Source organism: Solea senegalensis, linkage group LG2, assembly GCF_019176455.1.
Source record: "Solea senegalensis isolate Sse05_10M linkage group LG2, IFAPA_SoseM_1, whole genome shotgun sequence".
In the NCBI taxonomy this organism is placed as follows: domain Eukaryota; kingdom Metazoa; phylum Chordata; class Actinopteri; order Pleuronectiformes; family Soleidae; genus Solea; species Solea senegalensis.
Genome location: NC_058022.1, coordinates 2892851 through 2913000, shown reverse-complemented (window position 1 = coordinate 2913000; position 20150 = coordinate 2892851). Strand labels below are relative to the sequence as shown.

Genomic DNA, 20150 nt, shown 5'->3' with positions numbered 1-20150 from the left:
TTTGCCTCCCGTTGCTGCTGCGACTGCCTGAAGCGAACCTGTGGGTGATGAAAGTGACAGAAGGGTGGGGTCATGTGCCGCAGCAGACGGGATCGGCTCCCCGAACAGTCGGGGCCAATCTGTCAAGATCCGGCAGACGGCCGGGGCGTCTCGCTATCAGCCGGGTCTGCACGGCCGCGGCGTTTTTTTTTTCTTCTTTCTTTCCTGTCTGTAATGTTAATAACGCCGCTGCTCCTGCGTGAAGCCCAGGCACTCTCCCTTTGAATGGAGTCATAGATAAGCAGGAAACGGCAGCGGGGCTCAGGAGTCGGTGCGGCAGACACAGCGGCTGATATGAAATGAGGAAGGATTTAAAGGGCAGGGACAAAGAATTTTTCAACACTTGAGAAAAATGTTTTAATAATGTATGAGCGGGAAACTCGGCCAAATGCGGCGAGCGAGCGAGGAACAGAGAAGGAATCCAGATGATCAGATGAGATCTCGGAACACCTTGCTGCATTGTTTTACATATTGATGAGGGCATTTTCTTCGAATCTGCCGCGACTCCTTAACACTTAAAGATGTGTCGCTGATTATGTGGGTTTCAGTATGCTGATTTAGAATTAATCATTTCCTACAGAGGAGGTAACGTTAACCTTTTGAACTCTGAAATTACACCACCACATTCAATGAGAATATAATATATATATCTCTGCAACTACAAGGCGTACATGAATAATACAAGTATCTGTATGAAGAAAAAACACTGGGACAAAGTACTTCACTTCCACAGTGAATATCTGCGACACATTTTTTTTTGCAGAGCAAATTTTGCTGAAAAAATGGTCACGCAGAATCTCCAGATGGCACAATCTGTGCCCAACATGGGGAAATGGTTTCTAAATGCCAGACTCATTTACTTTCACTCATACTGTATGTTAATGAGAACTAGGAAAATGTTTAATAATGGACTTCATTACCCGACTGGATCAGGGTTATATATTCCTTATGAGATAGTTTTTGCTCGGTTGTGAAAGAGATTGTGATCTCTCTAACCTGGTGCGTCATCAAAAAAAAATTCACGTGTACGTAAGAAAATCGGACCCTAAAGTAGTTCCATGAATGCACTTTTTATTATTTAGTATGAGTCGTTAGTGGTAATTCAATCTCCAGCCTCGAAAGCGCCCCAGACATTTTAAAGTAGATAACAAGTTGTCCAGCAGAGGGTGCTCTGAGCACAGCTTGAAGAAGGGAACAGTAACGCTACTACTAAATATACCGTCCTCCTAAGCGAACAATCACGTCACCAAAAGCGTGCGAGAAGCGGCAACTCTTTTGTAGAATTTCAGTTCTAACACCAGATCTGCACACTCAAGTCTTTTTGCAGAGGACACAAAAAAATGGTCATAAAAAGAATTTATGAATCGATATCACATCTTTCAACCCCGGCCCTTCTGACTGATAGAAACTAACACATTTATACCAACAAAGCTTGCACAGGTGACCAAAGAGTATTTAAGGTATTTTAAATGAAAGATTCTTTAGCAAAGTTCAAAACAGTGTGGATGTAACGGTCCAGCTCCAGGGGGTAACTTTTATTATAGATTTTTTTAAAAACACACAGGAGATAGAAGCCCCAAAAAGCTGCAGTTGCTGACCTCAGCGGTCATATGATGAATAGTAGCAGTAACACTGCAAATACAACAATGAGTAGAAGCAGCAGTTACTTGATGAATTGCGACTTTCTTAAGGGGGGGCGGGGGTGGCGGGGGGCAGTAAGTAATGTCCTATTTCTTTGGTGCGCAACACAACCCTAGTATCTTTATTTATGAGTGTGTGTGGTTGTTAGAGGACGGTGAGAAGAGCAGCAGCACTGCAGTGCTGTCCTGTTGTTGTTGTTGTTTTTCTTCCCTTCACCCACTTACCTATTTACAACCTGTTCTCGCCCACAATATTCCTCCTCAGACCTCCTTTTTTCCGTCTGCTTGTCACCGCAAAGTCACAGCGCTCCTACTTCGCCAGCTGTGGTGATGCTGAGAGAAACGGGTTTAGGGGAATTTGGGAGGAGAAGAAAAAAATAGGGTGGTGATATTCTACTCGGCTGTAACCTCATGAATCATCGCAACGCGGGAGGAGGAAACAAATGTTGTGAGTAAGAGGAGGGAGCAGGGAGAGAGAGAGTGAGTTTGTGAAATGGTAAAAACACATGCTGTAGATGTTGCTTCAGAAAAATCCATAAATCAAAAAAAAAGAAAAGAAACACACATTCATACTCTGCGCCCATTCAATAGCAGCTTAAAGCGAGTAAAAGTAAAGGGATAACAGTGGGTGCTCGCCACAGAAATCTTGTTTATGTGTTTAACTCCGACACTGCGTGGTCCAAATGGAGCTCTTGGAGTCGGTTTTTCCTCCTCGGTGCTGACGTTGTTTCTTCGACAGAGTGCAACTATCAATGGTGGACATCATTATCACCCACCGTCGAGCGCTAACGTGACCCAGACCTGAACCTTGAGTCGCCCGTTCGTTGTGGGAATCACCCTGGTAACTCACGATAACGTATTATGTCCCACAATAACAATCTGTGTAATCAGTGTATTACAACAACAATTCACAATAGAACAAATGCCCCTAAAAAGGTGAAGGTGTGGGAGTTTAGAGGAGTTATAGTCTTACATTCTCTCTGCAACGAGAACCGCTGCAAGTTGTCGCAAAAGAAAATGATGCTTGTGAGTTTCAAGCAGGACTTTACAAGTCTTTTCTTTGGAGCTCCTCCTACATATTTTAATGACACCACCGTAGACATCCGTCTATCCATTGTCGACCTCTTTGTCCTCACTGTTGGAATAACTTTTAGCGGAGCCGGCCGAACACAAGCCTCACTGTCCACCAAAGCTTTTTCATTCTTCTTCTTCTCCTAGTAAGATGGATTACAACTTTTTGTGGTACCATAGCGCCAACTACTGTACAGGAGGATTCAAAATGCAACTGGCTCCTTTCGGTGCCGTGACATGTCAATCAACTGGGGTGGCCACTGCTAATAGACCAGTTGTGGGACCGAAGATGGCCCTCGATCTCCTCGAACGCCACATTTGACCATCACAGTGACTCCAAAGTTGCTCACTGATGATAAAAATCCTGAATGAAGGAATTAAGATGTATGGCATCAGCACATTATCGATAATTGCACCTCTGTTCACGGTTGAACCTCTGAGTCTCTCCGTGGAGGTTTTGTGTACATTTTACAGCTCTTACTAAGCATTTTTTCTACTTCCCCTCTGCTTCCACTGCTCTGTTTGTGATGAATATGCAGACTTTTTACTTATTAAAATTCATCTGAATAATAATTCCTATTCAGTGCAACAGTTGCAATGGTTCTTCCTCCATACGGGTGGCTCGTTGTGTTTTTATCCTCTCATAATTCTAGTTTTTATTCAGCAAACTTGTTCAGTGCATGATAAAACCAAATGAACCTCATTTTTCTCCTCCATTTTATTTTAACAGGTAATTCCCAACTCGGAGCGTCCATCGTGGATGCCTTGGACACGCTCTACATCATGGGTCTGCATGAGGAGTTCAAGGAAGGCCAGGAGTGGATCGAGCAGAACCTGGACTTCGGCTTGGTGTGTACTTACTCTCGTTTTATACACATTTAAGGAGGAGGCGTGCCTACTCAAGCAAACTATTCAATTTCACTTGTAATTAAACTGTCACTGCTGGACATTTCCTTCGAATTTACTGACTTTACAGACAGGTAAACATGACAAACGCCTCCAAAACAGAGACAATAGACCAACGATGAGAATAAGAAGTGCCTGACTGAGCCTACAACAAAGGACTAAAACAAAAATCTCAATTGACGATGACCAAAAAAACAAATAAAGTCTTCAGTTTCTACTTTGATCGAGAGCCAAGTCTTTAAATCTGCCGTTTACTGTGACACTCTTGGAGGATTAATGAGCCCAGTGTTCCATTTAATTTCAAACCATGATGTAACAGAAACAATGATTTAATGCTTCTTTGATTTAATCTGTGGAGGAAGGTGTTGCTCCTTCTGCACGACCTCCAGCTCCATTGGACCTCACATTACATAACACAGTGTATGAACGCAAGCTGAACCCTCCTGGATCTCACTCAGGCTCTCATTCAGACATTACAATTACCTGAAACAAAATCATTTTGTTTGCACGATATTATTTGCTAATATCGGCTTGACTGACACGCCAATATCCACCGATATAACGAAAACAGACTGAATAAGCTGCTTCCTCCGTGGTTTATTTTGCACATTGAAGAAACTAAACATCTTCATCTGCTGCAACCTGAGTATGAATAATGTTAAAAATGACCTCTGCTGTTGGGTGAACGGAAAGAAGTATCGGTTATCGGCTCAAGCACTCCTGATATATCGGCGAAAAGTCCAATATCTTGCCTCCTTAGTTATGATAATTGGGGAATAAAGGGCTTTAAACTGTTAAAAATGGATCTAAAACCATCTTTTTTTTTCAAGAGACTTTTTAAAATCACAGATTTCTTGCAATGGTGACCATTTTAAAGTGGAAAGCATTTATTTATCCTTAGATAAAATAATTATAAGTCATGAGGTCCTTCAATGGCTGCAAAGATGCAGAAACTTTTTTTATTTAACCTTTTATTTATTATTTAGCCTTAAGAGTGTCCTAGCCAAGACAGCTTTAGGTTTTAGACAAGACAAGAGTACAACTATTCAAACACACGGAATACAATTTAGAAATAATAAATTGTACAATAAAATACACAGAGTACAACATAATATCATACAATCGGGAAATTCAGTATGAAATCTACATAAAGTGCAACCTATAGCCAGATGTTTGTGCCTCAAAGTCATTTAAAAACTCTTTCTCTAAGTGTTTAATGAAACCAGCTCCTTAAGTTTCAGTCAAAGGAAGCCAATTTTAATTTAAATGCTTTTTTCCCTCCAGTTCATTAAAGAACCTTTGGTTCCAACAATAAGACCCAAGTAAATAATTCCAATTATCTCGATAATAGAAATTCACCGACTCCTTGTGAGTGCTTTCATATGGAAATAACCCACGTACATTTAACTGTAAACTGCGTGTATTTGTGTTCATCGTTTTAACACACAAACTGGTTCATTTATTTCTGTGTGTGTGTGTGTCTGTGCGTGTGTCCTTGTGTCTGACCATCACTGACTATATTCATGTTTTATTCATGTGTTTAGTGCTTGATGTTGTCAACAGAGATCGTGTTTAATAGACTGGGATCAGCTGGGAAATAACACTCACGACGATTAGTGTAATAATAATACTAATAATATTGAGAGCCTAATTTCAGTGTTAAGTTTTCATAAGCGTCTTTTTCTGTCCGCGTCTAACCTCCTCTCTCGTCCGTCACATCTGCGGCTCTGCTCGTTTATTTACAACCTCCCCTTTTCTCCCTTCACCCGCCAATCATGTCCATCTGCCCTCGTCCTCCCACTGTTATTTATTTATTTATTTATTTAACAACTCCTTCTGCGTACCCCCCCATTTTCATCCTTTTTTATTATCCGTTTCCCTCTTCACTTCTTCCCTCTGTTTTTTTTCTTTATAACCCTTCTGTAGTTGGTGGAATTGACCACTTTATTCCCCTCACTCTTTTAACAAGCAAAAATAAGTTTTTTATCTGTCCGTTCGTCATCTGCAGAGTCCGTCACTTCTTCTTACTTTCATCCCTTTTCTGTTTTCCCCTTGATAAATCTGCTCCCTCAGTCCTCTCGTCTTCCATTCCTTCACTTTCTGTCCTCCATCGCTCCCATGAGCCACCTTTCTTTTTTCTTCAATGAGCCACAGTCATTCACAGTGATTAACACTTTTATACTCATTTATATGTCGTATATCTGCCCAATACCTGATTTTGAAAAATGCCAAAAGTTCCAGAGTTATTGTGATGGTTAAATGTCTTGTTGCGCAGTCTCCATTGCCCCCTACTGTCTATTAGCAGAAAACCAGTCTTGCAAGGTCACGGCTGCCGACCCAGATTCCTCGGGATCAGGGAAGTCTCACGAGAAAAGCGGGTTGCTTTATGGCACACACCCTCACCCAGGGACCGGCTATAAGATCACGGTAGTGAGAAAGGGGGAGGAGTCTGGGACAACGAGCCTCGCGCTGATTAGAGTCATATTAAGAGTGGACTAAAATAGCTAGTGGCAAAATTTGAATGCAGTAGCTGGTGATGCACCAGAGAGAGGAAGTAGGTATGTGGATTTTTATCACAACATGTATAATTTTAATGCTTCACACTAAACTCTTGACATCCATATATTCCTCTCCCCTCTGCATTCTAATCCCGTTGACACATATGTCCAGATATGAATTCTCCTGGCCCCTTTTCCTTACCCTCTGCCTGCACCAATTTATGGCGTCCGAGCTTGTTAGTACCTCCACTGAGGCAATAACAGGGCAGCTAGCAGGTAGGCAGAAGGGGAATCCAACTGTCTGACACTTGGAGGGATAATTAACCCCGGGATTACTGTGGTTTAGCAGTGGAAAAGAGGTTCGAGATGGTGTTGGAAAAAGAAGAAAAGAGGGGCTTTGACTGATTGGAAGAGGAGGAGAGAGTTGGAGAGAATAAGGATGAAGAGCAGTCAGATTGAGCAGACAGGCTTTGGAAGAAGAAATGGAGGAAGAATGTCTTGACATGTAAACCATTGATTTTGTCCGTTAAACATTGGCTAATTCCTGGATTTTTTTATCCTGCATCTGTCAATATTTTCACAAAATGTAACCTGAACCAGACAGGTATTTCGTTTTTTTTATTAGTTGGGTATTTCGAACCCAACTACCCAGAGTCTAACAGCCCTTTTCCAAAATGGTCCCAGCTTGACACTACAAAAATAGTTGCTGCATGAAACTGCCGTGACTTTACACGCGACTAGTGTAAAACAAGTGACAAGTGACTTGTAAAGCAGTTGTTTTCAGTGTAACTAAATCATTAGAATCAGTTCTTTAAAACTATTTGTTCAGTTCTTCCTCCATGACCAGAGCACAGACTCCGTCTGACACAGTCACTGGACTAAAATACAGTGGCAGGGGTTTTTGATGCCAGTCGCCGGTCGCGATCAGCAGCGCTGTCGCTAAATACACCAGACTCCTTTTAGATTTTAGACATTTTCCTGGTAATTGTTGGAGATTAAACCACGTTTTTAGGATTAAGTTAAGTCTTTTTAACTGAGCTACAGTTCAGCATTGTTTGGCTTGATTCTTGTTATCGGACGTCTCTTCCTGTGACGACACTCTGACCAATCAGTGGCCGGCAGTCTGGCGACGTCACGTACAGTATCGCCTCAGCTCGCTTGAAACCTCGCCAGAGCAGGTACTAAAAAAAGTACCTGGTACCAGGTGCTATGCTAGTGGAAACGCAACTTAACCATACCGTGCCGTGCCGAGTTTGTTTAAACAATCATGTCCCTGCACTGGACATGACATAGCCAACATCACTGCTCAATGCAGGTCAAGTTGGCCGACCTGATCCTACACATGATTTTTTAAAATCAAAATCTTTACATATGTAAGACCAAATCCTGATTTGAAAATCCGAACTGATGATTGGATTTCTGTGTCTACACAGTCTTTGCAATCTGAATGTAGCCAAAGAGCGTTAGGACAAGGTGGACAATTAGATGTGAAGATAACAGAGAGTGAAACAGGTGCTTTGGAAATCTGTGCCGGGTCACAGTTGTTTTTATAAAGTATTGCAGAGAGGACACGTTCGCCCCGACAGTGTCAATATCTGGATTCATTAACTATAATTGTTAAAAGTCTAAGTGTTGGGCAATAGAAAAATGTGTATTTTAGCAGCGAGTGACGGCGCAGATGCCTGCAGGAGACGGCTCCGTAATAAAAAACCTGCTCAGGAAAACAGACGGCGTGGGATCTGCGTCTTATTGAAAAGGTGGAGAATTATGTAACCAATGCAATTACAATGATGGTACTATGAGACAATGAGAAAACTGTGCTTGTGCGGTATTAGCAAGAGGCAGGAGTGAGAGGAGAAGAGAGAGATGGGATTAGGGGGTGGAAATAAGACTTGGAGATCCTGGTAATGAGAGGAGGAGGAGGAGGTGTGTCGCTGTGTTTTCATTAATGCTTTGTTGCTCTTCTTCCTGCACGCATTAGGCAAATAATCGAGGCATCCGCTTCTCTTTAGTGTAACATTCATTATAGTTTGAGCTAATTTAAGCGCACTCTTAGCAAAATGGCTGTGGCATCACTCTGGGTTTTCACTCTTGGATTTTTTTTTTGTAAATTAGGTAATTCCCCCAGCTCGTAGGGAGCAATAATGTATTCCAGGCCTGCAGAGGACTGGCAGTGTAATCGGCAGCACAAGTGTTATATTAAGCTTGGCCCTCGCGAAAATCAAAGATTTGCTCAACCCGTAGGTTGCAGCCGTATCAGGCCTCAGGGGCTGCAATAAAACCATAGTCTGGATTTCCATTTAGGAGATTAAAAGACATCACTCTTCGTTAAGTGTAATCACTCTGCATGCACGTGTGTGCGAGGGCAAGTTCCTCAAACATTGAAGCTTTTACCATCCCTTTAAGACAATTTGACCTTCATAATGTGGAAGTTCTCCCAACTTTACACAACGAGGTAAGTAAAGTTGGGGGAGTTATTGTTTTAAATCATAAAATATGTAATTATTTTCTTAAACTATCTGTCACCTGTAATCATCTTATTTGTCTTTCTCTCTGTGCGCTTGTGTCAGGACTGTCACTTTTGAACTGAAAGATCTGTTTGAGAACTTGTTCCATGTTCCACTTCAAAATGCACAGCCTAGAAGTATACACGACAATCTGAAGTAATTGTAGCATGATCCAGCAGAGGGCGCTCTGAGCAAAATCAGACCTAACTTACTTCCAGTTTGAAAAACTTCTTCTTGACCCATCAGAAAAATAAGACAGTGATGTTTCTGCCACTACACCATCCTTACCAGAAACTTGATTTGTTCTACGCATATGTTAAGTAGGGTACTTCCTGTTGAAATAGGCTACATCCTGTCAAAAATAACAATAATAATGGTAATGGGTGTTTTGGGGGGGATTTCACATAAAATTGTTTTATTTTGTTTTAGCATTTATTATTACAAAATAGGTTTAAGGTAAAAGCCGCACATGCGTAAAACAAATCAAACCAAAAAAAAAGTTTCCAGGTTTCCGATCAGGTAACGACAGTTATGTTGTTTAAAATGGAAGACAATAGACCAGACAATCACATCCATCCAGGAAGCGTCCTGGTGAAGTATTACAGGTTCTACACACGTGTGGAGGTGTAGTGGCTAGCACTGTTGCCTCACAGCAAAAACACCTGGGTTCTGGGCAAAAAATGCTGTAAGGGCTGCCCACTACTCCTCCTGCCCCAGCTTGTAATTATATGCAGAGGTCAAATTCACTGTCACTGACTAGTGTGTGTGCAAAGATAACTCATTTGAATCTGTGGACTCACTTGTTAGCTTAGCTTTTAGCTCCAGTGGCATGAGGTGATGAAAAATGTGATCAAACTCACATGACTAGAGATCATGACTAGACTCACATGACTAGAGTTACAGTAAATAGCATTTGTTTTTGTGTTTAGACAGGGTAAATATCCCCCGTGACCCTCCTGTGGAGGATGAAGCGGTAGAAAATGGATGGACTGATCACATTTTCTTTAATATTCCTTTAGATAAGGTTTTTGGACTCTGGTTCAGGGACCTCGCAACCATACAAAAACATGTCCTCTGTCAAATATCCCCGGCTTTAAATCATAATTTCATGGCGTGCACGTTTTTATTGTGTGTGTGTTGCACCTTTTAATTCAGCCACCCACCTGCCACCGCCGGCAGCTCGCTCCAGCACTAATGAATGATTGAACAGTCGCCATGTCAGGTTGAGCCAAGCAGTGAGTCATTGTTTGAGTCTCCGGTGTCCTGATGGCGCCCCCGCACTGCAGCAGCGTGCCCTCCGATGATGAATGTGCCGGCATGAGGTCTGCATCCACCTCCGGGCTCAAAGATCCACCAAATTAATGGACTCCGTTAACTGATGCATTAATAACCCTGGTTATATTTGATCAGAGATGATGTGGCAGCGATGGGGAGATAAATTAATGCCACCTGTCTAAGAGTTCTCTCCAGTCTGGTTTGATTAATCGGATTTAATTACACAGGAGTGAGAGGCCCCTTTTTTTTCTTTACGATTTTATTTTAATTGCACTTAAATGGCCCGTGCAAAACTGTCATTTTTATCAGACAGGAAAACAGTGTCATTTTTACTCTTTAGAAGAACTCTTATCGTTCCATGATAAATACAAGAAAATGACTCTGCTCTTCTCTTTGGTTGCTTTTCAAAATCCTTTTCCATCCTTTGTGTTCACTGAGGTTTTTGCTCATTATAGTTTGTGCCCCCTAAACGACAGTTATATATATGGCCGACGAGACGGATGCTCGAGAACAGAGCTGGATGACAAAGCATTGGGACAGTGTGTGATCTTGTCAAGAAGAAGAGAATAACAGCGTAGAAGAGACGCATTCTGCACCTCATTCCTCTTACAGTCGGTAATCGACTCTTCACAACTGCACACATGGGATCTCAGAGGCCATTTTAAGCTGGAATGGAACATTATCACACATTCTGACAATGTGCAAAAAAACCAAACATTTTAACTCCAGGCCAATTGTGGCTGCCGCTAAGCTCTCACGCTCTCTGCTGACATGAGAGTTAATGGCAGATAAGTGGATTCGTGTTGGGAAGATATTGGATTATTGCTGATATCCGATATGCCGATATATTAGGAGTGCTTTATTTAAACATACTATGGACAAAAGTAGTTGTACACACCTGTTAAATGGGTAGTATTTTTGAAAAATTGTGCTTCCCAGCCTCAGTTTCCCCAGAGTCGAGAAATATTCATTCTTTTTTCTTTCGTTACGTGCCCACCAGTGACAATTGGTCCGAGGCTTGAAACTGCAACGCTAATTCCGCTCTTTTTTGACCCACTCGTAGGGGGACGGGACCTCATTACCAGAATGTAAACATTGTCCGCCATCTTTGCTAACAAAGTTGAGAAATGTTCTCAACTCAGGGGAAACTGAGGTCTGGGAAACACAATGTATCATAAATACTACTCCTATTCTCGTAAAGTATGGAATTCAGGTGTTTCAATCAGGCCTTATCTCCAACACTTCAACATACCAAGGCATTTTGGACAACGCTGTGCTTCAAACTGCTCAAAGAAAACCCTTTTCTGTTCCAACACGACTGTATCCCCAGTGCACAAACAAGGACTATAAAGACATGGTTTGACTTTGAGTTTGGTGTGGAAAAACTTGCCTGGGCCCCGCACAGAGCCCTGACCTCAACCCCATCTAGCACCTTTGGGACAAAACATCGTTACTGTCCCTGTTGGTTTAATGGTCATATCCTTCATTTAACATTAAAAAGCCAAAGAAATAAACCGGGTAGACTTTGTGCCACAGATTCTCCTGTAACTCCATGGCTGTACGTGCTAGTATGCTAATGCTAACACAGCCATGACTCATCATTCAAACTTATTTAAAAAAAAAAAACAAATTTAGCATCATAACTATTGTTTTTATTGCGAGCTATTGTCCCATTGCTATTGCTATTGTCCCATGTCAACAAAGACACTTTTATTGTGAAATATTGTCCCAAATACTGTTATGACGATCTCGTAATGGTATTATTTTCAACTTGTGTCGCCCACCGCTACTAAACGGTTGATTTTTTCCACAAAAGGTTGAACTTGTTTTCATTTCACCAAGTGATCACACATTTTAAAGCCAATGGCGGCCAATTATCGTACCAATAACATCGCACATTTCTAGATTTGTGTGTAACAATGGAGGTTTGAATGGTCTTTGTTTCTGTTCAGCCGACTACAAGTGATGTGCTGGTCATGAGACACGAGGTTTGGCATTGGATCCAAGCTCCAGTTGTCAGATATGTGGACTTATTCATTTATGTCCAGACATAATGCCATTCATTTTCAGTAGATAAAACTTTCCAGTGAAAGATGCCAAAATTGCCCGTGATTGTATTTGCATCAGCATTAGTACGACAATTTACGAGCTGGACAGAAGGAGGCCACTGTCCTATAATAATTTGGCAGTTTGGACGGTGATAACGCAGTAAAGACAATAGTTACCTCATGGTGTAATAAAGAGAGAACAAATCAAATCACAAGCTGCAGTGCTGAACATTATTTATAACCTTAAAGTTTCAGACAAAATGTCTCAAGTCTGTCTCCTCTTGAGAGCCTTTACTTTAGATCGAGGTCACTCTGACTTCCTTTCAGAGATTCACAGTTTAAGTCCTCGTCTCCTAAATTTTATTATTTCCTCTGTGAAAATATCAGAGCTTTTTTATCGCAGCGCAAGTTTTGCACTTCAGTGCTCATTATTTTGAATACAGTGGACTGCATAGAGTCCCATTTAAATAACATCGCTGCTTCAGCATTTTCACGGCATCGGGGAAGCTGTCAGTCACAGACAAAATGCCCTAATTTCACACGGAGAACTTAAATGGGAGAGTGGGGAAGTATTTTTACCACCAAGTGCTCACAGTTCACATGCTAATTCGAGGCTCTCTGTGGTGTCTGGAGGAGCTGTGCGACTGGAAACGGGGCGATTATCCGTCGGGCTATATTAAGAGTGGAAAATTAGATTTCCTTAAGAGTTCCCTCCAATTAAGCTGGGCTTCTGCAAACGAAAACAAAATTGCAGTGTAAACAAAGTACACGCTCACTTTCTCTTGTTAACATCACAAGTACAACAACAGCCAGGGAGGCAACCGTGGGCTCATTTACTCAAATAAACCCATGATGTATTTTCCACTAATGCTGGACTTGTGGTAAATGTTTGACTTAGTTTAACTTCTTCTTTAACTTTTAGGAGATTTAAAGAGGGTTTTCCTAGCTTTGCTATTGCCAGACTGCATCTCAATCTATTTTGAGATTGAGTATGGGTCTGGAAAGGGTTTAGTCACCTCCCACCTAAAAACCAGTCAACAAACCTGCTTGTTGTAGTTTTCTTGGAGCGATGTTGGATGTGTACAAAAGCTGTACAACGTCGCTTCTCTGTCGTCATCCGTTCCCTTTTTTTCCACTAAAATTAACAACAATGCTTGGATTTCAGTACTGTGCAAAGTTCTTGGATTTGTCATTTAAGCAATGCTGTAATGGCCACACACTGTCATTTATTTCTTCAATCCCTTTATTGGAACATATACTTTTAAAATAACACAAAAAGTGTGAAGAATTTAGTCTGACCTTCATGTGGATTCCTCCTGAACGTAATGATAACTTTGACCAAAACCATAAATGAAGGCTAACAACCACAGTCATAGTACAATTTTGCTTTAACTCAGTCGTTTGTCGGGGTTTGGTCAATATTCCCTCATCTCAAATGTTTGACCACATCTCAAATGTATTGAACTGGATTCAGATCCTGTCAGCGGAGCCACTGAAGGTCACCACACAATCTGTAGTGTTTGTGAAACACATTAGATCGCTTCTCTGTTGTCATCGCTTCCCTTTCTTTGAGGAGTTTCTGAAGTTGGCTGGTCCTTGCCAGACGTGTCTGCAGAGCCAAATCAAAAAAAAAAAAGAAGCTGCCAGACTCGACTGGGTTCACCCCGGCTAACAGTTTTCAGGAGCTGCAGAACTACTTGTCGTTAGATTTTTCAATTCCAGTGACACTAAGAAACGTGTTGAAGATTGCCATAATGTTGTGTTTGATTCTTCTTGTCAGTGGAATAGCAGTTTATTTTAAACACATTTGGCCATTTTGTCTATCCCTATAGACTGACTATAAACATGTGGTCTCTTGTTTTCCCAGAATGTCGAGGTGTCCGTGTTTGAGGTCAACATCCGTTTCATAGGAGGACTGCTGGCCGCCTACTACCTCTCTGGACAGGAAGTAAGTGTGTTTTTGAGATCGGGAGTGAAACGTGAATTGTTTTGTGTTGACAAATACCCAAATAAACCGGGTGAGATTGAAAATAATATATTGGCATTGACAGAAGTTATACAGTAGATGATTTTACATCCTCTCCTCTGCTTTCTTCGCCTCTCCTGTGTTGTAATGGTGCATTCTATTTGTAGTCAGAACTCGGAAGGTTCTAACTTGGAGCTTCCAACTGGGAAACTCTGAGTCAGATGAATGCTTCTACATTGTTTGTGCGGCAAAATACCATGTGACTCTACACGTTACTGCTGTTTTCTAACAATAGCTAGCCAGGGATACGTTTGCATTTCCGTCTTCCGAACTGGGTCTCAGTGATTTTGGGAGGGGGGGAGACGTCTCTCCAGGTTCCAGTGTAAATGGAACGCATTGAACTCCCCTCCTCCGTCCTCCACTCTGCTTAATGTGCTGTCCCCAGGCAGATTGCACTCCTTGTCTATTCACTAGGTTCTTTTATTCCTACACTTTGTCCTTCCCGTCCTCCCCGGCCTTTCATGCCCTGCCAAACATTGCTTCCTCTATAATGGAAACAAATACATCACGTATAAGCTCAGTGCTGCGTCCACATGCAGCTTCCTCTCTATCACATTTTTCATGCGGTCTTGGGGAGACACTTTGAGTCACATCTATGGAGCACACCTTTTTCTTTTTCTTGTTGTCAGATATTTTGTTTTATAACACTGCCTGAAAACACATCCCCTGATTTTTTTTTTTTTTTTTTTTTTTTAGTATTGGCTCTGTGAAAGTCTGATCTATGTCCCTTGTTAGTTTATTCGCCGCATTAAAACTTTGAGAAAGCCCCGTAGTGCGCCTTTAAATCACCGGAGTCATGCACCAAACAAACAACAGCATCAATCAGCGGCCTGTTTCTGACAGGGCCGTGTCATTTTCCCTTTATTTGCAGCTTTTACGGAGGTGCACCACACCTTTTAAATTAAAGCTGCTCTGGCCCAAAAGTCGTTAAAAGTATCTTTAGAGTTTTCCTCTTCACACACACATACTGTATATACTTAACTTAAATGTCCTGTTTTATTGTTTTACAGGCTGTATATTCTTATATGCTATCAGTGTTTTACTGTTCCATAGACAGCTAGTTAACGCGGTGAAATCCTCCAATAATCACCAAGCGTGACGTTTCAGGTGCTTATTGAACAGCACACTTCACACGCTGTAAAACTATAACACCATACAAAAAAATAAGCAATTAGAATCTGAAAACTTGGTCTTGTATGTAGAAAAAATACTGACGTGCAGGTCAAAGAAAGTGGCTAAGAAACTCTCAATTAGACTCGGCAGATGAATGTAAACACGGCACAAATACACATCAAACAACAGAATATGCATAAAGTACCAGGTTGATAAAACACAACACTGACAGACGAGACGTGTCCAAGGCAACAATATAATACGGCAGATGATTTGCAGCAGCAGCAGCTTTCTCAACGACCTCATTAAGACTGAGGTCAACTCCCTACTCTGCATTCAAGTCCTTATTGATACCAGGAGGGGGCACTGCACATCTTACATCCAGCAATAAATTTGAAGTATAAAACGTGGTTTTCCACATGATTATAGGACAGAACAAATATTTATGGAAATAGAAATATTTTTTATTCTTGGATCTGTTAAGAAATACATGTGAACAGGCAAAATTCAGTATCTTGGTCCAGAAACATGATCATTATACACATTTTATGTTTAAAAAATAATTATTGGTGACTAATAAACTCTCCAAGCACTTTATTTGGAAACACACACTAATAACAAGTCGATTCAGTCTTTATTCTTAGTGTAATTTGTTCTTGGCATGGATTACGCAATACTAGAGCATGGGTACTTGACCCGAGTGAAATATAAACTAAAATAGGGCGAATTACATGGCAGATAAACAGATGTATAACAAAAAATAAGCCATTGACCTCGAGTTTCTGGTTGAAAACCTGGCAGTCACTATTTTCGACGCCCACTGAACGCAACACGCGGGCTATTGAAGCCATCCATGGTGGATGTTGTCCTCGTCCTCCACACCAACTAAAATAAACAACAATGCTTGGATTTCAGTGCTGTGCAAAGGTCTTAGATTTGTTGTTTTAGCAATGCTGTAGTGACCACACACTATACTTTATTTCTCAATCCCTTTATTGGAACACATAGTTTCGAAATAACATATTTATCAGGACAAACAAAACTTCTTCTACAGGATAGTGTGTGAAGTATTTAGTGTGACCTTTGTGTAGAGTTCGACCACATCTCGAACAGAAAAGCAGAGTATTGTACTGGATTCAGATCTGGTCACCAGAGCCACGGAAGTTCACCACACATTCTGTAATGTTTGTGAAACTGGTTTGAAATGGCCTCCTCCACCATGATAACACATTAGAAGATAGAAGGGATAAGAAGGGTCAGCAACAATAGACAAAAAAGGCTGCGGGGTTTGTCGAGGATTGAAGTTCCCAGATTGTGCCAAGAAAACATTCCCCCCACATCATTTCCACCACAGCGACCAGCCTCCACTGTTGACACAAGAAGGATTGGGGCCATGAATTCACGACGTTGATGACAAACTCTCAACCCGACCATCTGCAGCCTCAGCAGAAATCGAGGATAATCAAACCAAGGCTATGGTTTTTCACCGTCTTAATGTGTCCAGTGTTGGGTGATCTTTTTGCCCCCTGCAGCCCCAGATATCTGTCCTTTTCAGGCAGGTGGACAGAGGAAAGTGGAGCTCATCTGTGTTAACAGATGCTGTTCTGCTCACCACAGTTGTATATGGCCCTTTCCATCAGCTCCAACCAGTCTAGCTTCTCTCCTCTTGACCTTTTCTCATCAACGAAGAGTTTCCACCCACAGGCTCCAACAATCAAACAAATGTCAACGTCTAAAATAAAGATTTAAGCAAGATTTTAGTGCTTAATATTCAGATAAGTGACATGTTATTGCATAGCTAAATAATGTGGTATTGAGTTAAATTAAATTAAATCAATTAGAAACCACAAACTTGTGCAGTTTCCATAGTAAGAACTATTAGTAAAAGTGATAATGTTTGTCTTAATTAAAATGGATATAACGCCGCTAATTAACAAGTGGCTTTGACATTTACTTTATTCGCCAAGCTGCATTGCATGACAGATTGATTTGATTCAACAAATATGAAAACTAGTTTGTCATCTGCAAACACAGTGACCCTCTTGACCCTAACTTCTTCCAGAAGCACTTAATGTTGCCTGATCGCTTAGGTTAAAAGTGCTTTATCAGCAAAAACAATGTTACACTTAAGGGATATTTCCACCTCATTCCATCCTCATTCATCTGAGTCCATTCAAGTTAAAAATAGAAGTTGTGGGTGGTGTGAAAGGACGGAGACGCCTCAGGGGGAGAGACGGTGATGGAGTGAGTGGAGGGAAAACGGTGCGGAAATCCTTCCTAGGGAATGGTGAGGATGAGTGGGAGGGTGTTGGGAAGTGATAGGGAGTGGACGATGAAGATGATGAATGGCTGAAGAAGGAAGAAGAACGAGCGAGTGAGACTCATCCTTCATTCCCTCGGGAGGCGTCTTTGAGCAAGGCACTTAACTCCTCAACTCCTCCATTCAACCAATAACTTCCCCCTGGGGGCTGAATTATGCCCTTTCCTTTACTTTTGAGTCGTTAAAGCACATCTAGGCTGACATTCGCAGAGTCTGTCAGCATCTTTCTTAGAAGGATTGGGGAGTGCAACTAACCAGATTTCCATTATTGATTAATCTGCTGGTTATTTCTCTCAAGTTAATGGAGTTAAGTGGCCCATAAATTGTGAGGAAATTGCGAAAAATATTGATCAGAGTTGATGAAATGACTCTATCCTCAAATGTCTTGTTTTGTCCATATACCAAAGAGTTTGCTGTCACAGAGCAGAGGAAACCAGAAGGTATCTACATTTAAGAAGTCGGAATTGCAGAACTTAAAAGTCTATCTGTCTATTGAATTTAGTACTTCATTGCCAATTGATTATGTGTTGCAGCCCAAGCTACGAATTTGTATGAGGAACAAAAATGTCGACCATGGCCTCAACTCAACAGGCCATTTTGAATTTTGGCGTCCATAACAAGTTAAGTTAGTCTGAGAATTCCATTTGCTTTCCAAGGCAACAGTCGTTCTGATCACCGATCATAGATGACGGCCGGGAAAAAAACCCAGGTTCTGTCTCTGCATGTGTCATTCCTCATCAGGACATTACAAGCAAAGACGGCTAAAGGGAAAATAAGTGAACATGAGGCAGAGAACACTCCAGGAGATTGAGTGAAGGATGGACAAACGAAGACAAATAGTTAGGAGATAGAAACAAGAATAAAAGGGAGAGCGGAAAAATGGAGGCAGGGAATGAGACTGCCGATGTGCCAACCGGCTAACGAAGAGGAAACGAGAGCAAGATTCACTTAATCAGAGAGAAAAGGAGGAGAGTTTGAGATCATCATTCAGACGGTGGGTTTTGCTTTTAGAGTCAAACCAGAGCGGCAGTGATGGATTATGTTTACTCCGTCCCTCCGTACCTTTACTCTCCCTGCTTCCATGCTTCCACGTCTCTCTGTGATGTCCTCGCCACCTTCTCTGCTTTGTTTGCGCCGTTTTCTTTGCCGATCTCAATGATCTTTGCCCCACTTTCCCTCTCTCTCTCTCTCTCTGTACGACTCGTCTCTTTTGTCTTCTCCCACTGTGCCTTTTTTTTTAATCTTTCTGTTCATGTCCTCTCCTTGATCACTGTCTCCTTTGTGTCCCTTTTCCTGTTTCTCAGCTTTTGCATCCCTACCCTCCACTTTGTTCTTCACAGTGTTTAGATTTTAGTCTCTTTTTCTCTTTCATCATCGTTCTCTTTGGGTCCCCCTCCCCAAAGTTTCTTAAGGGCAAAGTCTTTCATAGTTTTGAGAGCAGTCACACTGCATGTCACTACAAAATAACACTGCTAATACAAGACTTGGCGAAAATGTTCCCAATCGTGCCGTCGCCATCTGACAGCGTTTGGCTGCCAACCAAAGTTTGTGTCCAGTTGGACATCTGTAGACTTGTAGTGGCCACTCAGACTCTCATTCCTTCCGCATGATTATTCTCGCAGACATTTTATATTTTATTAAAAAGTTTCTCCCTAAATACATTCGGCAATAAAAAATGGCAATAGATGCTATGAAACTCATTTTTACGAAGGGATTTTAGTTTCAGGGTTGAGTCATAAATAAATCAAATAAATCCGCGCTACGTTCTGAGGAGGCTACTATTGGAAATATGTGGACATTTACAGCCAGAGGAGCTTTGACAGTGTTGGCACTTTTTTTGGTTTAGAGTGCGATTGAATGACTCTCGTGAGTCCTCCAAATCTTACAATACCTCGTTTACAGGTGCTAACACCACTGCTATGACTCATCCCTTTGAGTGAATTGTATTTCTTTAATTGTACCCGTTAGGCTTCCCTTTCCTTTAAACATACATTATTCTTTTTTATATAACCATTAATTTACTTTAATATCTCTTTTCCATTCATTTCTTTCACCATTTATTATCCTCATCCATCCAGTCAAAAACCTTGTTAATTATTATTATAATAATAATAATAATAATAATACATTTTATTTGGAGGTGCCTCTCTGGGCACTCGAGGACACCGTACAATACATAAATAAATAAAAACACTAACACTAATCAGATAAGAAAAGACAATGTAGATAGTTAAGTGGGGTAGGCAGTTCGGAATAGGTGAGTTTTTAGTCTTGTTTTGAAGAGTGTGAGAGAGTCCAAGTTCCTGAGGTCCGGTGGGAGTGCGTTGCAGAATTGAGTTCCACTGGCTACCCTTAGCCATCAAATCACTGATGCTAGCCTACAAAGTGCTTCATGGGTCTGCTCCCACCTACTTAAATGCTCTTCTAAAGACCTATGTTACCCCTCGACTATTCCGTTCGTCATAGGATCTTTTAAGACAATCAAGACTCTTTTCATGTGTCGTTCCACGGTGGTGGTGTGACCAACCAAGCACTACCAGAACAGTCTATTTTCAAGAAGGTCTCGAAAAAACCAGCTCTTCCAAGAGCATCTTCTGTCCTAGCACTTACCTTTTAACCCCTCCCCTGCTGCAGTATCTCCTTCTGCACTTGGATCCACCTCGGCCATTAGTCCACTGTTCCTATCTAGTGGAGGTCTTTCTAAGGC

General features: G+C 41.5%; 1 protein-coding gene across 2 annotated transcripts in view; it reads left to right on the top strand.

The window, feature by feature from the left end:
* Nucleotides 1-20150, top strand: part of man1a2 (mannosidase, alpha, class 1A, member 2) — a 130692-nt gene that overhangs the window by 71133 nt on the left and 39409 nt on the right. For both annotated transcript variants that reach the window (XM_044017209.1, XM_044017214.1), the window contains exons 5-6: nucleotides 3481-3599; nucleotides 13852-13932. In XM_044017209.1, the coding sequence (XP_043873144.1) occupies nucleotides 3481-3599; nucleotides 13852-13932 (200 nt within the window). The remainder of the gene's footprint in view (nucleotides 1-3480; nucleotides 3600-13851; nucleotides 13933-20150) is intronic.